Source organism: Salmo salar, chromosome ssa18 (assembly GCF_905237065.1).
Source record: "Salmo salar chromosome ssa18, Ssal_v3.1, whole genome shotgun sequence".
Classification (NCBI taxonomy): Eukaryota; Metazoa; Chordata; class Actinopteri; order Salmoniformes; family Salmonidae; genus Salmo; species Salmo salar.
In genome coordinates this window covers 20,038,131-20,060,777 of record NC_059459.1, presented here as the reverse complement: position 1 = coordinate 20,060,777, position 22,647 = coordinate 20,038,131, and the positions used below count along the sequence as shown (strand labels likewise).

The 22,647-nt window shown below is 44.4% G+C and overlaps 1 protein-coding gene across 4 annotated transcripts in view; it reads left to right on the top strand.

Moving 5' to 3' along the window:
* The window catches only part of slka (STE20-like kinase a), a 35,905-nt gene extending 14,424 nt beyond the window's left edge, over positions 1-21,481 (top strand). The window contains exons 6-20 of one of the 4 annotated variants that reach the window (XM_014154656.2): positions 1,177-1,371; positions 1,700-1,781; positions 2,024-2,155; positions 2,269-3,339; positions 3,485-3,615; positions 4,039-4,162; positions 4,610-4,789; positions 6,462-6,554; positions 7,272-7,343; positions 8,862-8,991; positions 11,060-11,184; positions 11,734-11,925; positions 12,002-12,127; positions 20,702-20,815; positions 21,094-21,481. In XM_014154656.2, coding sequence (XP_014010131.1) covers positions 1,177-1,371; positions 1,700-1,781; positions 2,024-2,155; positions 2,269-3,339; positions 3,485-3,615; positions 4,039-4,162; positions 4,610-4,789; positions 6,462-6,554; positions 7,272-7,343; positions 8,862-8,991; positions 11,060-11,184; positions 11,734-11,925; positions 12,002-12,127; positions 20,702-20,815; positions 21,094-21,240 — 2,914 coding nt within the window. In that variant the 3' untranslated portion in view covers positions 21,241-21,481. The remainder of the gene's footprint in view (positions 1-1,176; positions 1,372-1,699; positions 1,782-2,023; positions 2,156-2,268; positions 3,340-3,484; positions 3,616-4,038; positions 4,163-4,609; positions 4,790-6,461; positions 6,555-7,271; positions 7,344-8,861; positions 8,992-11,059; positions 11,185-11,733; positions 11,926-12,001; positions 12,128-20,701; positions 20,816-21,093) is intronic. The other 3 variants (XM_014154658.2, XM_014154657.2, XM_014154659.2) reach the window with 3 other exon arrangements.
* Positions 21,482-22,647: the final 1,166 nt, after the last annotated feature.

Below are 22,647 nucleotides of genomic sequence, written 5' to 3'. Positions count from 1 at the left end.
TAGCTCTAGAGTTCCTCTGTCCTTCCAGAAGGACAACCATCTCTGCAACACTCCACCAATCAGGCTTTTATGGTAGAGTGGCCAGATGGAAGCCACTCCTCGGGTAAAAGGCACATGACAGCCCACTTGGAGTTTGCCAAAATACTGGTAAGAATAAGAAATAAAAGTAACAAGTAATTAAAATGCAGGGCAACAAGATTCTCTGTTCAGATGAAACCAAGATTGAACTATTTGGCCTGAATGCCAAGCATCACTTCTGGAGGAAACCTGGCTCAATTCCTACGGTGAAGCATGGTGGTGGCAGCATCATGCTGTGGGGATGTTTTTCAACGCGGCAGGGACTGGACTAGTCAGGATCGAGGCAAAGATGAACGGAGAAAAGTAGAGAGAGATCCTTGATGAAAACCTGCTCCAGAGTGCTCAGGACCTCCGACTGGGACAAAGGTTCACCTTCCAACAGGACAATGACCCTAAGCACACAGCCAAGACAATGCAGAAGTGGCTTCGGAACAAGTCTCTGAATGTCCTTGAGTGGCTCAGCAAGTGCCCGGACATGAACCCGATCGAACATCTCTGGAGAGACCTGAAAATAGCTGTGCAGCGACGTTCACCATCCAGCCTGACAGAGCTTGAGGATCTACAGAGAAAATTGAGAAACTCCCCAAGTACAGGTGTGCCAAGCTTGTAGCGTCATACCCAAGCAGAATCGAGGCTGTAATCGCTGCCAAAGGTGCTTCAAGAAAGTACTGAGTAAAGGGTCTGAATAATTATGTAAATATCATATTTCCTCTTTTCTTTTCTTTTCATTTCTAAAATCCTGTTTTTCCTTTGTCATTATGGGGTATTTATTATATGTAGATTGATCGGGGGGGGACGACTACTTAATACATTTTAGAATAAGGCCTATCAAAATGTTGAAAAAGTTAAGGGGTCTGAATACTTTCCAAAGGCACTGTATTTACATCGACTCGTATTTCCATCAATGAATAGGCTAAAAAGTATGATTTCGCTATTGGGAATTGGTTTCTTCTTTTCCCGGACAAATGTCCGGAGACAATTTTCTTCATTCTCTTTTAAAAAAAAATACTGGCCAAAAGCCGGCTATTACCGGCTAACTTAAACCCTGACACACACGTTCACATACTAAAACAACCTCTCTTTTCTCTGGTTCTCCAGGATGGCTCCAGAGGTGGTGATGTGTGAGACGTCTAAGGACCGTCCGTATGACTACAAGGCTGACATCTGGTCCCTGGGGGTCACCCTGATTGAGCTGGCACAGATAGAACCTCCTAACCACGAGATGAACCCCATGAGAGTCCTGCTGAGAATAGCCAAGGCCGATCCGCCCACACTCATGCAGCCTTCACGCTGGTGAGAGTGTAGAAATATTTTATAGAGTGGGAGTGGTGATGGAATGAGTCAGGACTGGTGTCGTAGAAACAGACCCTAGACCAGGTGATGAAACATAGTGAATTGTATGGGGCGGCAGGTAGCCTAGTGGTTAGAGAGTTGGACTAGTAACCGAAAGGTTGCAAGATCGAATCCCCGAGCTGACAAGGTAAAAAAAAATCTGTCGTTCTGCCCCTGAACAAGGCAGTTAACCCACTGTTCCTAGGCCGTCATTGAAAATAAGAATTTGTTCTTAAATAAAGGTAAAATAAAAAGTAGTCTTAAATATGTTTCCCCCTCTGTTTGGCAGGTCACCAGAGTTTAATGACTTTCTGAGGAAGGCACTGGATAAGAATGTGGACCGTAGGTGGTGCACAGCCCAGCTCTTGCAGGTGAACGACTCGATAACCTGCATATCGAACGACATGTCCGATAACCTGCATATTTAAAGAATATGAAAAAAATTGTTTCCAAGCCTTCTTTCCCTCTATTGTCACATGCGAACAACAAACATCTGGAATACCCCACCCTAACACCTAATTTAAATGATGTCACACGTATGCTCCTGTATTGACTACATATTGTGGGATAATTTACTACCTTGTATTAATTGTATAGTGTTTCCCCACCACAGCATCCCTTTGTTAGCAGTGTAGTTGACAACAAACCTCTGAGAGAACTGATTGCTGAGGCCAATGCTGACGTCTTAGAGGAGATAGAAGAAGGCAAAGAGGAAGATGAAGAAGAAGAGACAGAAGCAACTCTGGTATGTAGTATACCGCACTGTTTTCATCATCTGTTATGGAATAGTGTCATACAATGTCATAAAAGGTCAAAAAGTCTCACAGCGTTGATTGACCATGTGTTGTTTCTGTGAAGGTGGTGCCCGGACATAAGCGAGCGCCATCAGACACCAGCATGGCCAGCTCTGAGGATGAGAAGCTCTCAGAGACCACCTCTACACTGGACTCGGTCACAGAGAAGACAGAGCCTGAGACTGCAGAGGACAAGGCCAGTGATAAGCTGTCTGACGAGGGCCTTGGGACCAGCGTGGGCGACAGGGCAGAGGTTGAGAAACTGAACGAGGTGTCTGATGCCAGTAATGAGGACTTAGTCGATGGACAGGTGAAGCCCATGGAGCCCAAACCAGAGGAAAGCCCTGCTGGAAAGCCTGAGGAGATTCCTGACTGTCAGATCACCATTGTGCCAGAAGCACCATCAGACACACAGGAGAGTGTGATTGTGAGTGAGGAGACAGGGGAAGAGGAGAAAGTAGAGGATGGACCTCCACAAGTATTCCCGAAGGAAAGAGTAGAAGTAGAGGAGAAGAAGACAGAGGAGGAGGAGGTGAAGAAGGAACCAATCAAAGAGGAGCCAGAGGTGATTCTCCAGCCTCCCACCAAATTCACCGATCCAGGGGACCAGCCGAGGAGTGCTTTAGAGGAGCCTGGCGCCGTACTGACAGAGGTCAATGCTAAACCAGAGGAGACTGAGAAGGAGACGCTCGTTGAGGAGATGACAGAGGAGGTTAAACCAGAGGCTGATGGGGTCACAGACATAAACACAGACACCGACTTGAATGAAGACACAGACAACACAGAATCGGACGTCAACACAGACGCAGAGGTAGACGCAGCTGAGGGCTCCACAGAGGTCTCTGCAGACACAGAAGCCCAAAGAGACAATAATGTAATACCGGTGGTGATTCTTGAGGAGGGGACAACAGACGAGAGGGAGGAGAAGCCACCAGCTGAGGAAGCTCCATCCCAGGATGCCGTTTCGGAGTCAAAGACCGACCAGGAAAGCACTCCTGTTAAGTCTAAGCCGGATGTGGAGAAGGATTCTGACTCTGGGAGCAGCTCTGCAGCCGATAGCAACAGCATGGACCTCAACCTGTCCATCTCCAGTTTCCTGTCCAAAAAGGCTGAGGCGGGATCTGTGTCCATACAGGTAACAAGGCAGAAGGACCAATGATGACAAATGTGTCCCATATAGAGAATGTACACAGTGTCATTCAAGTGAACATCCTATTTAAGGGGCCAACATATGCACTTCAATTCAGACATTACGTAAAACAAAATCATTTTCTCCACAGGACACGAGACGGCAGAAGAAGACTCTGAAGAAGACCCGTAAGTTCATGGTAGACGGAGTGGAGGTCAGTGTGACCACATCAAAGATAGTCACCGATAACGACACCAAAAACGAGGAGATGAGATTCCTGAGGTAGGTCTCTCCTCTCTGCCGTGACTAAATATGGCATGTGACCCATTTTGAAGCCCTGCCATAAATAATTGTCATTCATTGCTCAGTTTCCTGGCTTTTACAACTCCAAGATTGATGAACAATGATGATGGGTAGACTTTTATGGTCTATTTTGGCCTCTGTATGTTTTAAAAAGCAGTGAAAAAAATACTCCATCTCAAATGTCGTCTGTTGTTCCTCTGTTGGTGTCTTGAGTTGAGAGCTGGGCTCATTCCATTTTGACTCCATTTCGAGTCAAATCAGGAAATTAATCAGTCACCTTACTCACCTATGGACAGATTCCGTGCCCCTCCCGGGAGTGAAATATAATACGTTATTATTCATTTGTTGAAGGTGGAAATCTGTTGAGTCCAAATGTGAAGTGTTGTTGTTGTGTGCTGTCAGGCGCCAGGAGCTGAGAGAGCTGCGTCTGCTGCAGAAGGAGGAGCATAGAGCCCAGCAGGCGCTCAGCGACAAGCTGCAGCAGCAGAGAGAACAGATCTACCGCCGCTTTGAGCAGGAGATGACTGTAAGTCACCAATCCTGGTGCATCTATCTGTGTATGCTGTTGTTGTTGTTGTCTAGGGATGTCCCCTTGGAAACCAGGTGATTCATATCAATGGGTTTTTATCCCGCACACATATTTAGATAGAAATGAATAACAAAATGAGTAACTGTTATTCCTTCTGGAAATGTTCGAATCATTTAATAATATACATCCCTCCGAGTCCTTTCACTGATGTGAAAGGGTGTCTGGTAAAAGCAATACAATAAGAAACCTTGTTTTTCAGAATCTGTTGTGAATGTATTGTAATGTTTTAAAAAATTGTATAAGTGCCTTCATTTTGCTGGACCCCAGGGAGAGTATGGGGATCCATGAGAAATATAATCAAAAGATGCATTTGCCATTCCACTGAGGATAGGCGTTTGTCTTGGTGAAGGCCCGATCTTACTAATCCCATGTGGGTTCCTTCAGGGTAAGAAGCGTCAGTACGACCAGGAGGTGGAGAATCTGGAGAAGAAACAGAAGCAGACCATCGAGCGGCTGGAGCAGGACCATACCAACCGGCTGAGGGACGAGGCAAAACGCATCAAGGCCGAGCAGGACAAGGAGCTCTCCAAGTTCCAGAACATGCTCAAGAACCGCAAGAAGGAGGTAAGGGGCCGTGGGTCATGTGGGGCTGTGCATGTGCAATGCATCAAACTCTTGTCATGATTGGAAAGTGCATGAGACTGTTGGGGACTGGGGCTTACTTACCGGAGCTGGTGTGCTGATATCTAAATAAACTCCCATTTGCTTTGCTGTTGATACCTTCCTTACATTTGGGTATAATTTATAAAGGGTTTATAAGTGGTTTATAAACTGTTTATTATGGTCTATAGCCGTAATAAGCCCGTATCATGCCTTTTTCAGGATTTTTTGGGGATGCAACAGGGTGATTCTCTGCTCAACAGCTTTGGCATGCAACACTATCCAAAAGGACAGTGGTGTTGCTGTATTTCCTGGTACTAGTCATGCATACAATGTGCATTTTTTATTTCATGCCATGGATGTGAAAATGATGTGGCTTCTTTTGCTAAGTTCTATAAATGATGCATTCTCTGTTCTGTCTAGAGTACAGGCAATGTAGCTTAGCTTTACTGTGGCTCTAATGTCTGCTGCTCTTATAGCCCCATTAGCTATCTGGGAAGCTTTAAATATTCTACGAGGTTGGTGAAGTGTTCTCAGGCCACTCTCGTAGCCAAGCCTATCTAACTCTGTGATGGTGGTTATTTCACACATGCATGGCAATCCTACACACCTGATTAGACTGACCGCTCTCGCTGCTCAACTGAACATAGCAACTACTTTCAACCTATACAGGATCTGCACTGGCTCTTGGAATGAATCTTTAGAATCCATATTTCTTTCTGGCATAGTTGTTTTATATATTGTTAAATTTCATATTGTATTATATGACTATTTATATTGTATTATAAGTTATATTAGTCCATAAATATATTTGACTGTACTGTATTTATGTGTAAGTAACCATGTCGCTTGTGTGAGTGAGTGTGTGTGTGTGAGTTGGGTTGGTGATGGGATGGCAGATTTTGGGAAACTAATTTTGTTAAAGGCTCATAGGATTACATCTTTGATGAAACACTTCAATGGCCTTGTGAAGTATTGTAGCAGTTTAGGTCTTTTCCTATTGGGGGTTTTCTTACTGACCAGTGATCCCAAGATTGATGCACATTCAAAAACCAAGCTGTCCCAAGAGAATGTCTTGACAAAAAAAAAAAAATGTGGTCAGGAGAAACCTCTGGAAATTATTTCGGTGCCATGTCTCAACAAAACTGCCTTAGCTGTCTGTGGTCAAAACCAAAAAGATATTTTACAGACTGGATTTGTAGTGTGCACCTTCTTTTGAGATCACTGTGTAAGCATTCTGTACGTAAGATTAAATCTCTCTAAAGGACTTGCATGGTGGGAAGGTAACACTAGGGAATTATTCCAGACAAGCTTGTTTTCCTATTTAACACTGCAAGCTGATTTAATCATACAAGTATCAAGTCAAATCTGACAACAGAAACTAATCAAATCTAATCACTCAAACACTGGAAACATTTCTTCTGGATACTCTACTAATCAAACAAAGCAAAACATTTCCTCATTAAATCGACCACCGACCCCTTGGAGATCTGGCATGGAGACGCTATCAATCAAACCAGGGTTTGTGGATATCTAAAGTAATTCATCAGGTCCTTGCATGACTTTTCCAAAGTTATTATGGCTGCCGTGCATAGCTGTCCAGGAAACTACAACTCCCAGTTTTCCCACACTATAGGTGAAACAGGAAGTTGAACACTCACCCAAATTCATGAGGAGAGAGCTCATGAAACTCTTAAAGGAAGATCTATCTCTCATTCAGACTGCAAAGGTAAATGTTAACTTGCTCACTCACTCACTGACTCACACACTTTCTCAAATCTTGTCCCACAAATACACCCCTCTTCAAATGTCTCTGGGCGTTGTTGAGGACAAGATCTCATCCCCCTTGTTCTTCTTTTTCCCCTCTATTTTTAAAATGATTGTTTTCGGGAGTTGGTTAGCTCAGTTCTTTACCTGACCATCAAAGAAGGAGCAAATCAGAAAGGTAGCATGGAAGTTTAACACAGTGTTGTATTGATCGCTGGAATAGAAGTGTGACTAGTAGTTCCTACTGCATAGGCAACTCAATCTGACCACGCATGAATAGGACAACAACGACACTAACCCGTCCTGTATTCTTTATGCATATGAATAACCTGAAATGAATTAACTTCGTCCTCCTACTGCCCATGCGCCTCACTCCTGCTTTAGCCCACCCCTAAAACAGAAAAAGGTTTAGAAACTCCGGGAGAGTGTGTCTGGTGTGTGCGTGTGGTTGTTCCTGTGACTTTGTGTGTTGACTGGATTGTCTTTGTGTTTCTCAGCCTGTGTCGTGGTGAGTGTCTGTCTTTGTGTGCGGGTGTGTTTCTCAGCCTGTGTCTGTCGGTCTTTGTGTGTCTTTGTGTGTGTGTGTGTGTGTGTGTGTGTGTGTTTTCCTCAGCCTGCTGTGTGTAGCGTGTGCTCTCTCCCTGATCTGGATGAGTGCGCTGTGTGCTCTCCTCCACAGGGTGTGGCCCAGATTATGATACAGTCTTTTCAGTTGTCCTCATGTGCTCTCTTCAACGCTCAGATGCAGGATGTAAGTTGTCACCCCCCTCTCCGTCTCTACCGGCCTCCTGCTCACATGTGTATGTCTTCGTCAAAGTGTAAACCGATTGAGACTTCACATGCGAGCATTGTGGTGTCGCTGTATTGCAGTGTTGTCACTGTGTTGCTACGCTGGTACTTCTCCTTCTGTTTGATATCTCTTCTGCCGCGCACTGTTACTGTAGATGTGTCCTGTATGTTACGCCCCCACCTGTGACATCACACTCTGTTTGGGAGACTGCAACAGAGCTGAGCCTTTTTTTGTGGTGTGATCCAATGGAGAGTACTTTATGGTAACTCTAGGTTATGCTAACGCTCTTGGATTAAAACCTAATAAGTTAATATGTATAATATCGTAAATGTTATAGTAGTGTAGAAATATCAGAGAATGAATCATTGTTAAATCTGCAGTATGTAACTTTCTGGGCGACCCGACCAAATTCACATGGAAGTGTCAGTTACAGATCTGTCATTCTCGTTGAAAGCTTGTCTAAGAAGCGGTAGATCGGTTCTATGTGCGTTATTTCTGTGCTTCCGGTTCTTAAGTTTAGTTTTTGCGTCTTACTTTCGGTTTTGTACACCAGCTTCAAACAGCTCAAAATACAATATTTTTGGTTATGGAAAATATACTTCACTGCGGTTTAGATGGTACAATGATTCTCTACACTATACTTGCTTGTTTTGTCACAAACTGAAATTAGATATTACTATTATATCCAGTGAATCTTTAAACTTCATTTTCTACTAGAAAGCTTTTCCTCAGTGATGGCTTCAGACAATGACCAGGTCAATAACTTTGGTTTCATGTTTAATAGTCATGTAAACATACCCCTCAGAAACAATAACCAGATATATTATTTTACCGTAATGATGTTATGTATAATTTACTCTTTCTGTGAATGTCAATTTGGATGTCGTCATACATGGAAACTGTGGATCTCGACTGGGTTGTTAAATGTTTTTCTCTCTTTCCATCCATTCCTCAAATGTTGGCTCATTCCCATGACTTCTGACTGTCTTTTTGCCCCACTGACTGCGGTCAATGATGTGCTTCTTCTTTGGAGTGTAGTACTGTACTGTGTTGATCTCTAGTAGTGGTTGGCATGGTATTTATGAAAGTTCCTTCATGTAGTCTGCACTGTCCTGGCTGTCCCTGGTGTGTGATGCACAATAAACAAAATCACTCATGTTTGCCTCTTTCCTTCTCTCTCCCCTCTCTGTCGTCAACTCTTAACCCCCCGTCCTTTCTAAATGTTCCTTATCCCCATCCCAAATTTCTATACCTCACTCCCACCATTTGTCTGTTTTTACCCCACCATCTCCTGCATCCCTCCTCCACATGCCAATGTCTCATCCCTCCATCTTCTGTCAATGAACCACCATCTACCCACGTATTATCCTCTTATCACCCTCTGATACCTTCACCTTGCCCCACTTCCTCCCCTTATCCCTGCTCACTCCCTTTCTGTCCCCCATACCCTCTCTCTCTATCCCTTCTCTCCATCCTCAGGAGCAGGAGTTTCTGCAGAAGCAGCAGCAGGAGTTGGATGGAGCCCTGAAGAAGATCATCCAACAGCACAAACATGAGATCGCCACCATCGAGAGAGACTGCCTCAACCACAAACAACAGCTTATGAGAGGTGAGAGAGAGATTTACAGTACCATAGAGAGCTATAATACAGCAAACTTAACCACATACAACAGCTCGTGAGAGAGAGATTTACAGTACCAGAGAGAGCTGTGAAAACAGTGCAATCGGAAAGTATTCAGACTTCTTTCATTTTTCCACATCCACATGTTACGTTACAGCCTTATTTTAAAATTGATGAAATTGTTTTTGTCCTCATCAATCTACACACTATCCCATAATGACAAAGCAAAAACAGAATTTTTGAAATTTTTGCTAAACAAAAAACTATCACAGTTACAGAAGTATTCAGACCCTTTACTCAGTACTTTTGTTGAAGCACCTTTGGCAGAAATTACAACCTCAAGTCTTTTTTGGTATGACGCTACAAGCTTGGCACACCTGTATTTGGGGAGTTTCTCCCATTCTTCTCTGCAGATCCTCTCAAGCTCTGTCAGGTTGGATGGGGAGTGTCGCTACCCAGCTATTTTCAGGTCTCTCAAGAGGTGTTCGATCGGGTTCAAGTCCGGGCTCTGGCTGGGCCACTCAAGGACATTCAGAGACTTGTCCCCGAAGCCACTTCTACATTGTCTTGGCTGTGTGCTTAGGGTCGTTATCCTGTTGGAATGTGAACCTTTGCCCCAGTCTGAGATCCTGAGCGCTCTGGAGCAGGTTTTCATCAAGGATCTCTCTGTAATTTGCTCTGTTCATCTTTCTCTCGATCCTGACAGTCCCTGCTGCTGAAAAATACCCCCACAGCATGATGCTTCCACCACCATGCTTCATCGTAGGGATGGTGCCAGGTTTCCTCCAGACATGACACTTGGCATTCAGGCCAAAGAGCTCAATCTTGGTTTCATCTGACCAGCGAATCTTGTTTCTCATGGTCTTGAGAGTCCTTTAGGTGCCTTTTGGCAAACTCCAAGCGGTCTATCATGTGCTTTTTACTGAGGAGTGTCTTTCTTCTGGCCAGTCTACCATAAAGGCCTGATTTGGTGGAGTGTTGCAGAGATGGTTGTCCTTCTGGAAGGTTCTCCCATCTCCACAGAGGAACTCTGGAGCTCTGTCAGAGTGACCATCGGGTTCTTGGTCACCTCCCTGACCAAGGCCCTTCTCACCCGATTGCTCAGTTTGGCTGGGTGGCCAGCTCTAGGAAGAGTCTTGGTGGTTCCAAACTTCTTCCATTTAAGAATGATGGAGGCCACTGTGTTCTTGGGTCTTTCAATGCTGCAGAAATGTTTTTGTACCCTTCCCCAGATCTGTGCCTCAACACTATCCTGTCTCGGAGCTCTACGGACAATTCCTTCGACCTCATGGCTTGGTTTTTGCTCTGACACTGTTAATTGTGGGACCTTATATAGACAGGTGTGTGCCTTTCCAAATCATGTCCAATCAATTGAATTTACCACAGGTGGACTCCAATCATCCCAAGGATGATCAATGAAAACAGGATACACCTTAGCTTAGTTTTGAGTCTCATAGCAAAGGCTCTGAATAGTTATGTAAAGGAATTTCTGTTTTTTCTTTTTTTTAATTAGCAAACATTTCTAAACCTAGTTTTCACGTTGTCGTTATGGTAGATTTATTTTTATTATTATTATTTTATCCAAAATGTAAAAGGGATTGGGGAATGAATACTTTCCGAATGCGCTTTTTAAACTTAACCAGATACAACAGCTCATGAGAGGTGAGGGAGAGATTTACAGTACCACAGAGTCTTATGAACACAGCAAACTTAGCCACATACAACAGCTTTGTGAAAAAAGACTTACCATAGACTACCATAAAGAGACTACCTAAGAGAGAGATCTCAATCATTTAACATGACTTCACCTTGGCTACCTCAATGGGTGAAGGCCTTCTGTTATATGAAGGATTTCATAGTGAAATAATGCTATTGTAAATGGTGAAGTTCTCAGTGGAGTGTTGTGTTATAACTTTCCCACCACAGTGATGCAATTTCCTGAATGACTTATTTGTGACCAGCCTGTCTTGCCAGATGGTGCTCTTTACCGGAAATGCTGCTTGCGTGTGTGTTGCGTTACCATCCCGCCTGAAGTGTCTCTGGTCTCCTCCCTCAGCTCGAGAGGCAGCCATGTGGGAGCTGGAAGAGCGCCATCTGCAGGAGAAGCACCAGCTGCTCAAGCAGCAGCTCAAAGACCAGTACTTCATGCAGAGACACCAGCTGCTCAAGAGACATGAGAAGGTAAGGGCTCTGGGACCTACTGAACAGCTCTGGTGAAGTACAATCCAGTATTGGTATTATCTACATCAGGTAATCTGGACTGAGGGTAGACTGTGAGGTGCATTACATTTTGACATTAATGGGTGATTTGAAAGTGTGCTGAAAGGTGAGAGCTCTCATTTCAATGCATTTTATTGTGGATCCAGATAAAGTATTGAATGGACACTCTTACTGACATTTGTGGCTGCTTCTCGTGATGTATTGTTGTCTTTAACTTCTTGCTGTTGTCTGTGCCCAATAATGTTTGTACCGTGTTTTGTGCTGCTACCATGTTATGCTGCTGCCATGTTGTCATGTGGTGTTGCTGCCATACTATGTTGTTGTCTTAGGTCTCTCTTTATGTAGTTTTGTGGTGTCTCTTGTCGTGACGTGTGTTTTGTCGAATTGATTTATTTTTTATCCTCGCGGGAGGCCTTTTGCCTTTTGGTAGGCCGCCATTGCATATAAGAATTTGTTCTTAACTGACTTCCCTAGTTAAATAAAGGTTACTGATTGAAATGTGTCATGTAGGAAATGGAGCAGATGCAGCGCTACAACCAGCGTCTGATTGAGGAGATAAAGAACAGACAGGCCCAGGAGAGAGGTCGTCTGCCGAAGATCCAGCGGGGCGATGCCAAGACACGCATGGCCATGTTCAAGAAGAGCCTCCGCATCACCTCTGCACCTGGCACCCCGGAGCAGGAAAGGGAGAAGATCAAACAGGTATTTTATAGTGTGTACACACACAGTTATTCTTTTTATTCAACAGAATAATGTGAGGTGTGTGTTTTTGTTCCAGTTTGCAGCCCAGGAGGAGAAGAGGCAGAAGAACGAGAGACTCCATCAACATCAGAAACATGAGAACCAGATGAGAGACCTGCAGCTGCAGTGTGACTCCAACATCAGAGAGCTGCAGCAGCTTCAGGTACACACACACACACACACACACACACACACACACACACACACACACACACATACACACACTTACCCCTACACACACTCATACACTGTGGTTTCATTGAGTTATTATGTGGGTTAATTGGGTATGTTATACAATGAAACCCAATGAGCAAAGCTAGATAGTAGGTATTTGGCACTCAAGCATAACAAACATAATCTGGGGTTTACACATAGACTATATAGATGGCGCTGAAAGACATGGCCGCCTTGTTTCATGCTCCTAAGCAACTTTGCAGTATTATAGATTTTTAAATGTTATTGCTCACGCTATTAGCCCAGAATGTTCTTTGCATTATTACATACAGAGAAACGGAAACTCAACAGCATTTCGACCAGGTATAACGACTTTCCTGAATTGGATCCTTCGTTCGTACCTTCCAAGGCAATTTAACTTATCCCAGAGGCTGCTCCAAGACGCCGCCGGCGAAGAGGTATTCGGAGGGGACTTTTAGTCCGACTCAGGAGGCGTACACACCTTCCACCGCTTCCGAGTATATTACTCGCTTGTTCTGTCCCTGGACAATAAAGTTGACGAGCTCAGGGCAATGGTCTCCTTCCAGAGAGACATACTCTGTTTCATGAAATCATGGCTCTCTCCGGATGTACTGTCCCCATCCATACCACCAGCTGGGTTTTCAATACATTTTGCGGATAGGAATAAACAACTCTCCGGGAAGAAGAAAGGCGGAGGTGTATGTTTCATGATTAACTACTCATGGTGTGATTGTGGTAACGTGCAGGAACTCAAGTCCATTTGTTCACTCGACCTAGAATACCTCAGAATCAAATGCAGACGGCATTACCTCCCTAGATAATTTTCTTCGGTTATCGTCACAGCTATGTATATTCCCCCTCAAGCCGATACTACGACAGCTGTCAAGGAACTACACTGGACCTTATGCAGTTTCTAGTTTGCACATCTGAGGAAAACGCTACCGAAGTTCTATCAACACATCGCCTGCAGTACTCGCGCTTCAAAAACTCTCAACCATTGTTTCTCCCCCTTCCGGGATGGCTACAAGGCCCTCCCTTCGGCAAATCAGATCACGACTCCATTTTGCTCAGGAAGTACCTGTGCTGAGGTCTATTCAACGCTGGTCTGACCAATCAGAATCCATGCTTCAAGACTGTTTCGATCACGCGGACTGGGACATGTTCCGGGTTGCCTCTGAGAATAACAGTGACGTATACACTGACATGGTGACTGAGTTCATCAGGAAGTGTACAGGCGATGTTGTTCCCATTGTGATGATTAAAACCTATTCAAACCAAAAACCGTGGTTAGATGGCAGCAATCGCGCAAAACTGAAAGTGGGACCACCGCATTTAACCACAGCAAGGTGACTGGGAATATGATTGCATACAAACAGTCCAGTTATGCCCCCCGTAAGGCAATCAAACAGGCAAAACGTCAGTACAGAAACAAAGTGGAATCGCAATTGAACGGCTCAGACACGAGATGTATGTGGCAGGGACTCCAGACAATCACGAATTATAAAGGGAAAACCAGCCACGTCGTGGACACTGACATCTTTATCCATTACAAACCAAACATCTTTGCCCGCTTTGAGGATAACACAGTGCTGCTGACACGGGCCGCTACAGAGGACTGTGAGATCTCGTTCTCCGTGTCCAATATGAGTACAGGCCCAGACAGCATCCCGAGCCGGGTCCTCCGAGTATGCGCAGACCTGCTGGCTGGAGTGGTTACGAACATATTCAATCTCTCCCTATCCAATTCTGCTGTCCTCACTTGCTTCAAGATGTACACCATTGTTCCTGTACCCAAGAAAGCGAAGGTAACTGAACTAAATGACGATCGCCCCGTAGCACTCACTTCTGTCATCATGAATGCTTTGAGAGGCTAGTTAAGGATCATATCCCGTCCACCTTACTCGACACCCACTGCAATTTGCATACCGCCCCAATAGATCCATAGATGATGCCATCGCACTGCACACTGCCCTATCCTATCAGGACAAGAGGAATACCTATGTAAGAATGCTGTTCATTGACTATAGCTCAGCCTTCAACACCGTAATCACCTCCATTCTCATCATTAGGCTTGGGGCCCTGGGTCTGTACCCCGCCCTGTGCAACTGGGTCCTAGACTTCCTGACTGGCCACCCCCAGGTGGTGAACGTATGCAACAATACCTGCACTATGCTGATCCTCAACACAGGGGCCCCACAGCGGTGCATGCTCAGTCCCCTCCTGTACTCCCTGTTTACCCATGACTGCGTGGCCATGCATGCTTCCATATCAAGTTTGCAGACAACTTTGTAGTCCACAATCAGCTCCTTGGTCTTGATCACGTTGAGGGAGAGGTTGTTGTCCTGGCACCACACGGTCAGGTCTCTGACCTCCTCCCAATAGGCTGTCTCGTTGTTGTCAGTGATCAGGCCTACCACTCTTGTGTCATCGGCAAACTTATTGAAGGTGTTGGAGTCGTGCCTGGCTGTGCAGTCATGAGTGAACAGGGAGTATAGGAGGGGACTGAGCACGCACCCCTGACATGCCCCTGTGTTGAGGATCAGTGTGGCGGATGTGTTGTTGTCTACTCTTACCACCTGGGGGCAGCGCGTCAGGAAGTCCAAGATCCAGTTGCAGAGGGAGGTGTTTAGTCCCAGGGTCTTTAGCTTAGTGATGAGCTTTGAGGGCACTATGGTGGGAGGGAAACGGCAGTGTGGAGTGCAATAGAGATTGCATCATCTGTGGATCTGTTAGGGCTGTATGCAAATTGGAGTGGGTCTAGGGTTTCTGGGATAATGGTGTTTATGTGAGCCATGACCAGCCTTTCAAAGTACTTCATGGCTACAGACGTGAGTGCTACTGGCCGGAGTCATTTAGGCAGGTTACCTTAGTGTTCTTGGGCACAGGGACTATAGTGGTCTGCTTGAAACATGTTGAAAATGTCAGTGAAGACACTTGCTAGTTGGTCAGCGCATGCTTTGAGTATACGTCCTGGTAATCCGTCTGGCCCTGCGGCCTTGTGAATATTGACCTGTTTAACCTCTCTGGGCTAGGCGGGACGAATTCGTCCCACCTACGTAACAGCCACTTGAAGCCTGTGGCACGATTTTCAAAACCTTAAAAATCCTATTACTTCAATTTCTCAAACATATGACTATTTTACAGCTATTTAAAGACGAGACTCTCGTTAATCTAACCACACTGTCCGATTTCAAAAAGGCTTTACAACGAAAGCAAAACATTAGATTATGTCAGCAGAGTACCAAGCCAGAAATAATCAGACACCCATTTTTCAAGCTAGCATATAATGTCACAAAAACCCAGAAGACAGCTAAATGCAGCACTAACCTTTGATGATCTTCATCAGATGACAACCCTAGGACATTATGTTATACAATACATGCATGTTTTGTTCAATCAAGTTCATATTTATATCAAAAAACAGCTTTTTACATTAGCATGTGACGTTCAGAACTAGCATACCCCCCGCAAACTTCCGGGGAATTCGCTAACATTTTACTAAATTACTCACGATAAACGTTCACAAAAAGCATAACAATTATAGATACAGACCTCCTCTATGCACTCGATATGTCCGATTTTAAAATAGCTTTTTGGTGAAAGCACATTTTGCAATATTCTAAGTACATAGCCCAGGCATCACGGGCTAGCTATTTAGACACCCGGCAAGTTTAGCACTCACCATAATCATATTTACTATTATAAAAGTTTGATTACCTTTTGTTGTCTTCGTCAGAATGCACTCCCAGGACTGCTACTTCAATAACAAATGTTGGTTTGGTCCAAAATAATCCAGCGTTATATCCGAATAGCGGCGTTTTGTTCGTGCGTTCCAGACACTATCCGAAATGGTAAAGAAGGGTCGTGCGCATGGCGCAATTCGTGACAAAAAATTCTAAATATTCCATTACCGTACTTCGAAGCATGTCAACCGCTGTTTAAAATCAATTTTTATGCCATTTTTCTCGTGAGAAAAGCGATAATATTCCGACCGGGAATCTCCTTTTCGGCAAACAGAGGAAAAAATCACAAAGACGGGGGCGGTCAGGTCACGCGCCTAAGCCCAGAGTCCCTTGATCGGCCACTTGAGAAAGGCGATAATGTGTTTCAGCCTGGGGCTGGGATGACGACATTCAGGTTTTTCCCGGGCTCTGAGCGCCTATGGACGACGTAGGAAGTGTCACGTTAGAGCAGAGATCCTTAGTAAAAGATAGAGATGGAAAAGAAGTTCAAGAAATGGTCAGACAGGCCACTTCCTGTAAAGGAATCTCTCAGGTTTTGACCTGCCATTTGAGTTCTGTTATACTCACAGACACCATTCAAACAGTTTTAGAAACTTTAAGGTGTTTTCTATCCATATGTAATAAGTATATGCATATTCTAGTTACTGGGTAGGAGTGGTAACCAGATTAAATCGGGTATGTTTTTTATCCAGCCGTGTCAATACTGCCCTCTAGCCCTAACAGGTTAAAGGCTGCGGAGAGCTTGATGACACAGCCGTCCAGAACAGTTGATGCTCTCATGCATGTTTCAGTGCTACTTGCCTCGAAGCGAGCATAGAAGTCATTTAGCTCATCTGGTAGGCTCGTGTCACTGGGCAGCTCTCGGCTGTGCTTCCCTTTGTAGTCTGTAATAGTTTGCAAGCCCTGCCACATCCGACGAGCATCGGAGCCGGTGTGGTTCGTCGGAGGGCATAGCGGAATTTCCCGCTCACTTTAGCTCAGTGTGGATGTTGCCTGTAATCCATGGCTTCTGGTTGGGGTATGTATGTACAGTCACTGTGGGGATGACGTCATCAATGCACTTATTGATGAAGCCAGTGACTGATGTGGTGTACTCCTCAATGCCATCGGAAGAATCCCGGAACATGTTCCAGTCTGTGCTAGCAAAACAGTCCTGTAGCTTAGCATCTGCTTCATCTGACTTTTTTTTTATTGACCGAGTCACGGGTGCTTCCTGCTTTAATATTTGCTTGTAAGCAGGAATCAGGAGGATAGAATTATGGCCAGATTTGCCAAATGGATGGCGAGGGAGAGCTTTGTACGCGTCTCTGTGTGTGGAGTAAAGGTGGTCTAGAGTTTTTTTTTCCCCTCTGGTTGCTCATTTAACATGCTGGTGGAAATTTGGTAAAACGGATTTAAGTTTCCCTGCATTAAAATCCCCAGCCACTAGGACCGGTACAAATTCCCTAATTTCTAGACCTCAACTGAATCTGGTAATGAATGGTGTGGCTGTTGAACAAGTTGAGGAAACTAAATTACTTTAGATTGTAAACTGTCACGGTCAACATATAGATTCATGGGTGTGAAGATGGGGAGAGTTCTGTCTGTAATAAAGAGATGTTCTGCTTTTCTGACACCACACTCCACAAAGCAGGTCCTGCAGGCTCTAATTGTATCTTATCTTGATTATTGTCCAGTCATATGGTCAAGTGCTGCAACGAAAGACCTAGTTAAGCTGCAGCTGGCCCAGAACAGAGCGACACATCTTGCTCTTCATTATCAGAGGGCTGATATGAATACTATGCATGCCAGTCTCTCTTGGCTGATTTGAGGAAAGACTGACTGCATCACTTCTTGTTTTTATAAGAAACGTGTTGGAAATGCCAAATATTTTGCATAGTCAACTTACACACAGCTGACACACACACTTACCCCAGCAGACATGACACTAGGGGTCTTTCACGGTCCCCAGGTCCAGAACAAATTCAAGGAAACGTACAGTATTTAAAAAAAAATGTATTTCACCTTTATTTAACCAGTTAGGCTAGTTGAGAACAAGTTCTCATTTACAACTGCGAGCTGGCCAAGATAAAGCAAAGCAGTGCGACACAAACAACAACAACAGAGTTACACATGGAATAAACAAACAAACAGTCAATAATACAATAGAAAAAGTCTATATACAATTATACAGAGCCATGAGTGCATGGAACCCCCTTCCATCTCATATTGTGCAAGTGAACAGCAAAACAAATAAAGCAACACCTCATGGCACAACGTGTCTCCCCCGTGACCTACTAGTTGTCTGTATGTATTGACATGTACAGTATGTGTAACTGATAGATGCACACTACATGTTAATGTTTTTAAATGTATGTCAATTGTAAAGTGTTTTGTCTGTCTTTTTCGTTATGTGTCGGACCCCAGTTTAGACTAGCTGTCGCCATTGGTGTCGGCTAATGGGGATCCTAATTAATTCAATAAATATAATCAAATCATAGAGAATAAATAACGGGGACTCTATGTAATGATAAATCAAATTGTATTAGTCACATGCGCCGAATACAACAGGTGTAGACCTTACAGTGAAATGCTTACTTATGAGCCCCTAACCAACAATGCAGTTGAAAAAAAATGCAAATAGTATGAGTAGCCATTTGATTTGATGTTCAGGAGTCTTATGGCTTTGGGGTAGAAGCTGTTTAGAAGCCTCTAGGACCTAGACTTGGCGCTCCGGTACCGCTTGCCATGTAGTGGCAGAGAGAACAGTCTATGATTAGGGTGGCTGGAGTCTTTGAGAATTTTTAGGGCCTTCCTCTGACACCGCCTGGTATAGAGGTCCTAGATGGCAGGAAGCTTGGCCCCAGTGATGTACTGGGCCGTTCGCACTACCCTCTGTAGTGCCTTGCAGTCGGAGGCCGAGCAGTTGCCGTACCAGGCAGTGATGCAACCAGTCAGGATGCTCTCGATGGTGCAGCTGTAGAACCTTTTGAGGATCTGAGGACCCATGCCAAATCTTTTCAGTCTCCTGAGGGGGAATAGGTTTTGCCGTGCCCTCTTTACGACCGTCTTGGTGTGCTTGGACCATGTTAGTTCGTTGGTGATGTGGACACCAAGGAACTTCAAGCTCTCAACCTGCTCCACTGCAGCCCCATCGATGAGAAAGGGGGCATGCTCGGTCCTCTTTTTCCTGTAGTCCACAATCATCTCCTTTGTCTTGATCACGTTGAGGGAGAGGTTGTCGTCATGAGCATCCGTCAAATGGCTGCATCAAACCAACCTTTGCCCATCCACTCTGTTGCCTCAGCTCTTGTATCATGGACTATTCAGTCAGAAGAGAAATTGGTGGAAAATATATATTATGACACTAACACAGCTCACAGCATTACTACGAATTTCCATTCCCATCTAATCCGTATTTTTTGGTGATGTGTTGTAACTGTATGGGAAATGACTGGGGTGCGGTGCTTTCGGAAAGTTTTCAGACCCCTTGACTTTTCCAAACATTTTTACGATACAGCCTTATTCTAAAATGTATTAAATAAAACATTTTCCTCATCAATCTACACACAATACCCCATCATGACAAAAGGAAAACAGGTTTTTTAAATCTTTGCAAATGTATTAAAAATATTTTAAAAAACGGATACCTTATTTACATAGGTATTCAGACCATTTGCAATGAGACTCGAAATTGAGCTCAGGTGCATCTTGTTTCCATTGATCATCCTCCCGACCAAACTGAGAGAAATCGGGGGAGAAGGGCTTTGGTCAGGGAGGTGACCAAGAAGCTGATGGTCAGTCAGACAGAGCTCCATAGTTCCTCTGTGGAGATGGGAGAACCTTCCAGAAGGACAACCATCTCTGCAGCACTCCTCCAATCAGGCCTTTATGGTGGAGTGGCCAGACGGAAGCCACTCCTCAGTAAAAGGCACATGACATTCCGCTTGAAGTTTGCCAAAAGGCACCTAAAGGACTCTCAGACCATGAGAAACAAGATTCTCTGGTCTGATGAAACCAAGATTGAACTCTTTGGCCTGAATGCCAAGCGCCACATCTGGAGGAAACCTGGCACCATCACTACGGTGAAGCACGGTGGTGGCGGCATCAAAAGACGTTTTAATCAGTTTTAGAATAAAGCTGTAAGGTAACAAAATGTAGAAAAAGTCAGGGGTCTCAATACTTTCTGAATGCACTGTAAAATAAAGGAGCTTGTGGTAACTCCAAAGTGTCATGCACTGGCGCACACACAAGCAATGTCTTAGCACCATGGACACCTACCACGGACAAACCCATGGGTCAAACGCTAGGTAAAACGGATAGCTGATCACCGGTTTCAGCACCATGGCTGCTGAACAGCGCAGCTCACAGCTCAGAATGGGGTGAATCCTAAATTCCACCAATGATGAAGGCCTGCTGATAGACATTCTGGCATGTTTTGCTATTGTCCTTTCCTTAAAACAAGAATTGTGATCTAATAGGTCAACTCCTTTTAAGGTAGCCTAGCGGTTAAGAGCATTGGGTCGGTAACTGAAAGGTCACTGGTTCGAATCCCTGAGCTAGCAAGGTGGAAAAATCTGCTTTTCTGCCCTTGAGCAAGGCAGGTAACCCCCAACAACTACTACTCCCAGGGCGCCGATGACGTGGACGTTGATTAAGGCAGCTCCCCGCACTTCTCTGATTCAGAAGGGTTGGGTTAAATGCGGAAGACCCATTTCGGTTGAATGCATCGTTTTTTAACTGACTAGGCATCCCCATTCCCCATCATGTATGTAGGTAGCTCCAGTAGGTCACCCTGTTCCTGCTGTTGTGTGTTTCAGAATGAGAAGTGCCATCTCCTGATTGAACACGAGACTCAGAAGCTGAAGGAGCTCGATGAAGAGCACAGCCAGGAGCTGCAGGAGTGGAGGGAGAAACTACGGCCCAGGAAGAAGGTGAAAGAGAAAGACATATCCATGTTTACAACCCTCTTATGTTATCCTCCTTTAAAGTTTCATGCTGCGTTGCGATTCTCCCAAAATGCACTTGCATGGATGTAACAATGCTGGAAACTTCCTCTAGCCATTGATTACACCAATCCATTGCTTTGACTCCATGACTGGGAGTTTGTAAGTGCACAGTGTGGAGAATCAGGACACAGCCGGTCAGCCTCAGTGTAAGCTGTTGATTTGGATGTTTGAGTCTGTTGTCTTTCCTCTTCTGGCACATGTAGGCCTTGGAGGAGGAATTCACACGCAAGCTCCAGGAGCAGGAGGTCTTTTTCAAGATGAGCGGGGAGTCGGAATGCCTTAACCCCACAACCCAGAGCCGAGTGTCCAAGTTCTACCCCATCCCTAGTGTGCACAACTCTGGTTTATAGCCCTCCTCAGCACAGGAACATACTGGCTGGGCTCATAGACTGTGTCCCCATGGTGGTGGGGAGGACCTCAGCCCGGTTGTTATCTGGAAACTAGCGTTGGTCTATTGTGGATCTTAGGCTAGTGTGATGTCTTCACACAACCATGCACATACACTAATGTTCAAAAGTTTGGGGTCACTTAGAAATGTCCTTGTTTTTGAAAGAAAAGCAAAATGTCCATTAAAATAACATCAAATTGATCAGAAATACAGTGTAGACATTAATGTTGTAAATAACTGTTGTAGCTGGAAACGGCAGATTCTTTTTTTAATGGAATATCTACATAGGCCTACAGAGGCCCATTATCAACAACCATCACTCCTGTGTTCCAATGGCACATTGTATTAGCTAATCCAAGTTTATCATTTTAAAAGGCTAATTGATAATAAGGTTAGCACAGCTGAAAACTGTTGTACTGATAAAGAAGAAATAAAACTGGCCTTCTTTAGACTATTTAAGTATCTTCAGCATCAGCATTTGTGGGTTCGATTACAGGCTCAAAATGGCCAGAAACAAAGACCTTTCTCCTGAAACTCGTCAGTCTATTCTTGTTCTGAGAAAATGAAGTCTATTGCATGCGAGAAATTGCCAAGAAACTGAAGATCTCATACAACGCTGTGTCCTACTCCCTTCACAGAACAGCGCAAACTGGCACTAACCAGAATAGAAAGAGTGGGAGGCCCCTGTGCACAACTGAGAAAGAGGACAAGGACATTAGAGTACTTCATTTCTCAGAACAAGAATAGGCTGCCGAGTTTCAGAAGAAGGTCTTTGTTTCTGGCCATTTTGAGACTGTTATCAAACCTACAAATGCGGATGCTCCAGATACTCAACTAGTCTAAAGGAGGCCAGTTTTATTGCTTCTTTAATCAGTACAACAGCTTTCAGCTGTGCTAACATAATTGCAAAAGGGTTTTCTAATGATCAATTAGCCTTTAAAAATGATAAACTTGGATTAGCTAACACAATGTGCCGTTGGTTGCTGATAATGGGCCTCTGTACGCCTATATACATATTCCATAAAACAACCTGCCGTTTCCAGCTACAATAGTCATTTACAACATTAACAATGTCTACACTGTATTTCTGATCAATTTGATGTTCTTTTAAAGGACAGGAAATGTGCTTTTCTTTCAAAAACATGGACATTTCTAAGTGACCCCAAACTTTTGAACAGTAGTGTACATATGCAAGAGCACACACTTATGTCTACACTCTCACACACACACACACACACACAGCAGTGTCAGCTGTCATATAGAGGGATGCAATCACAACACTTTCCTTTTCAAGCCTTTATTTTCTCCTTCCCCCTTACGATTTCACCCTTATCAGCTCCAAGGAAAATGTTGTCAAAGGTGACATTTG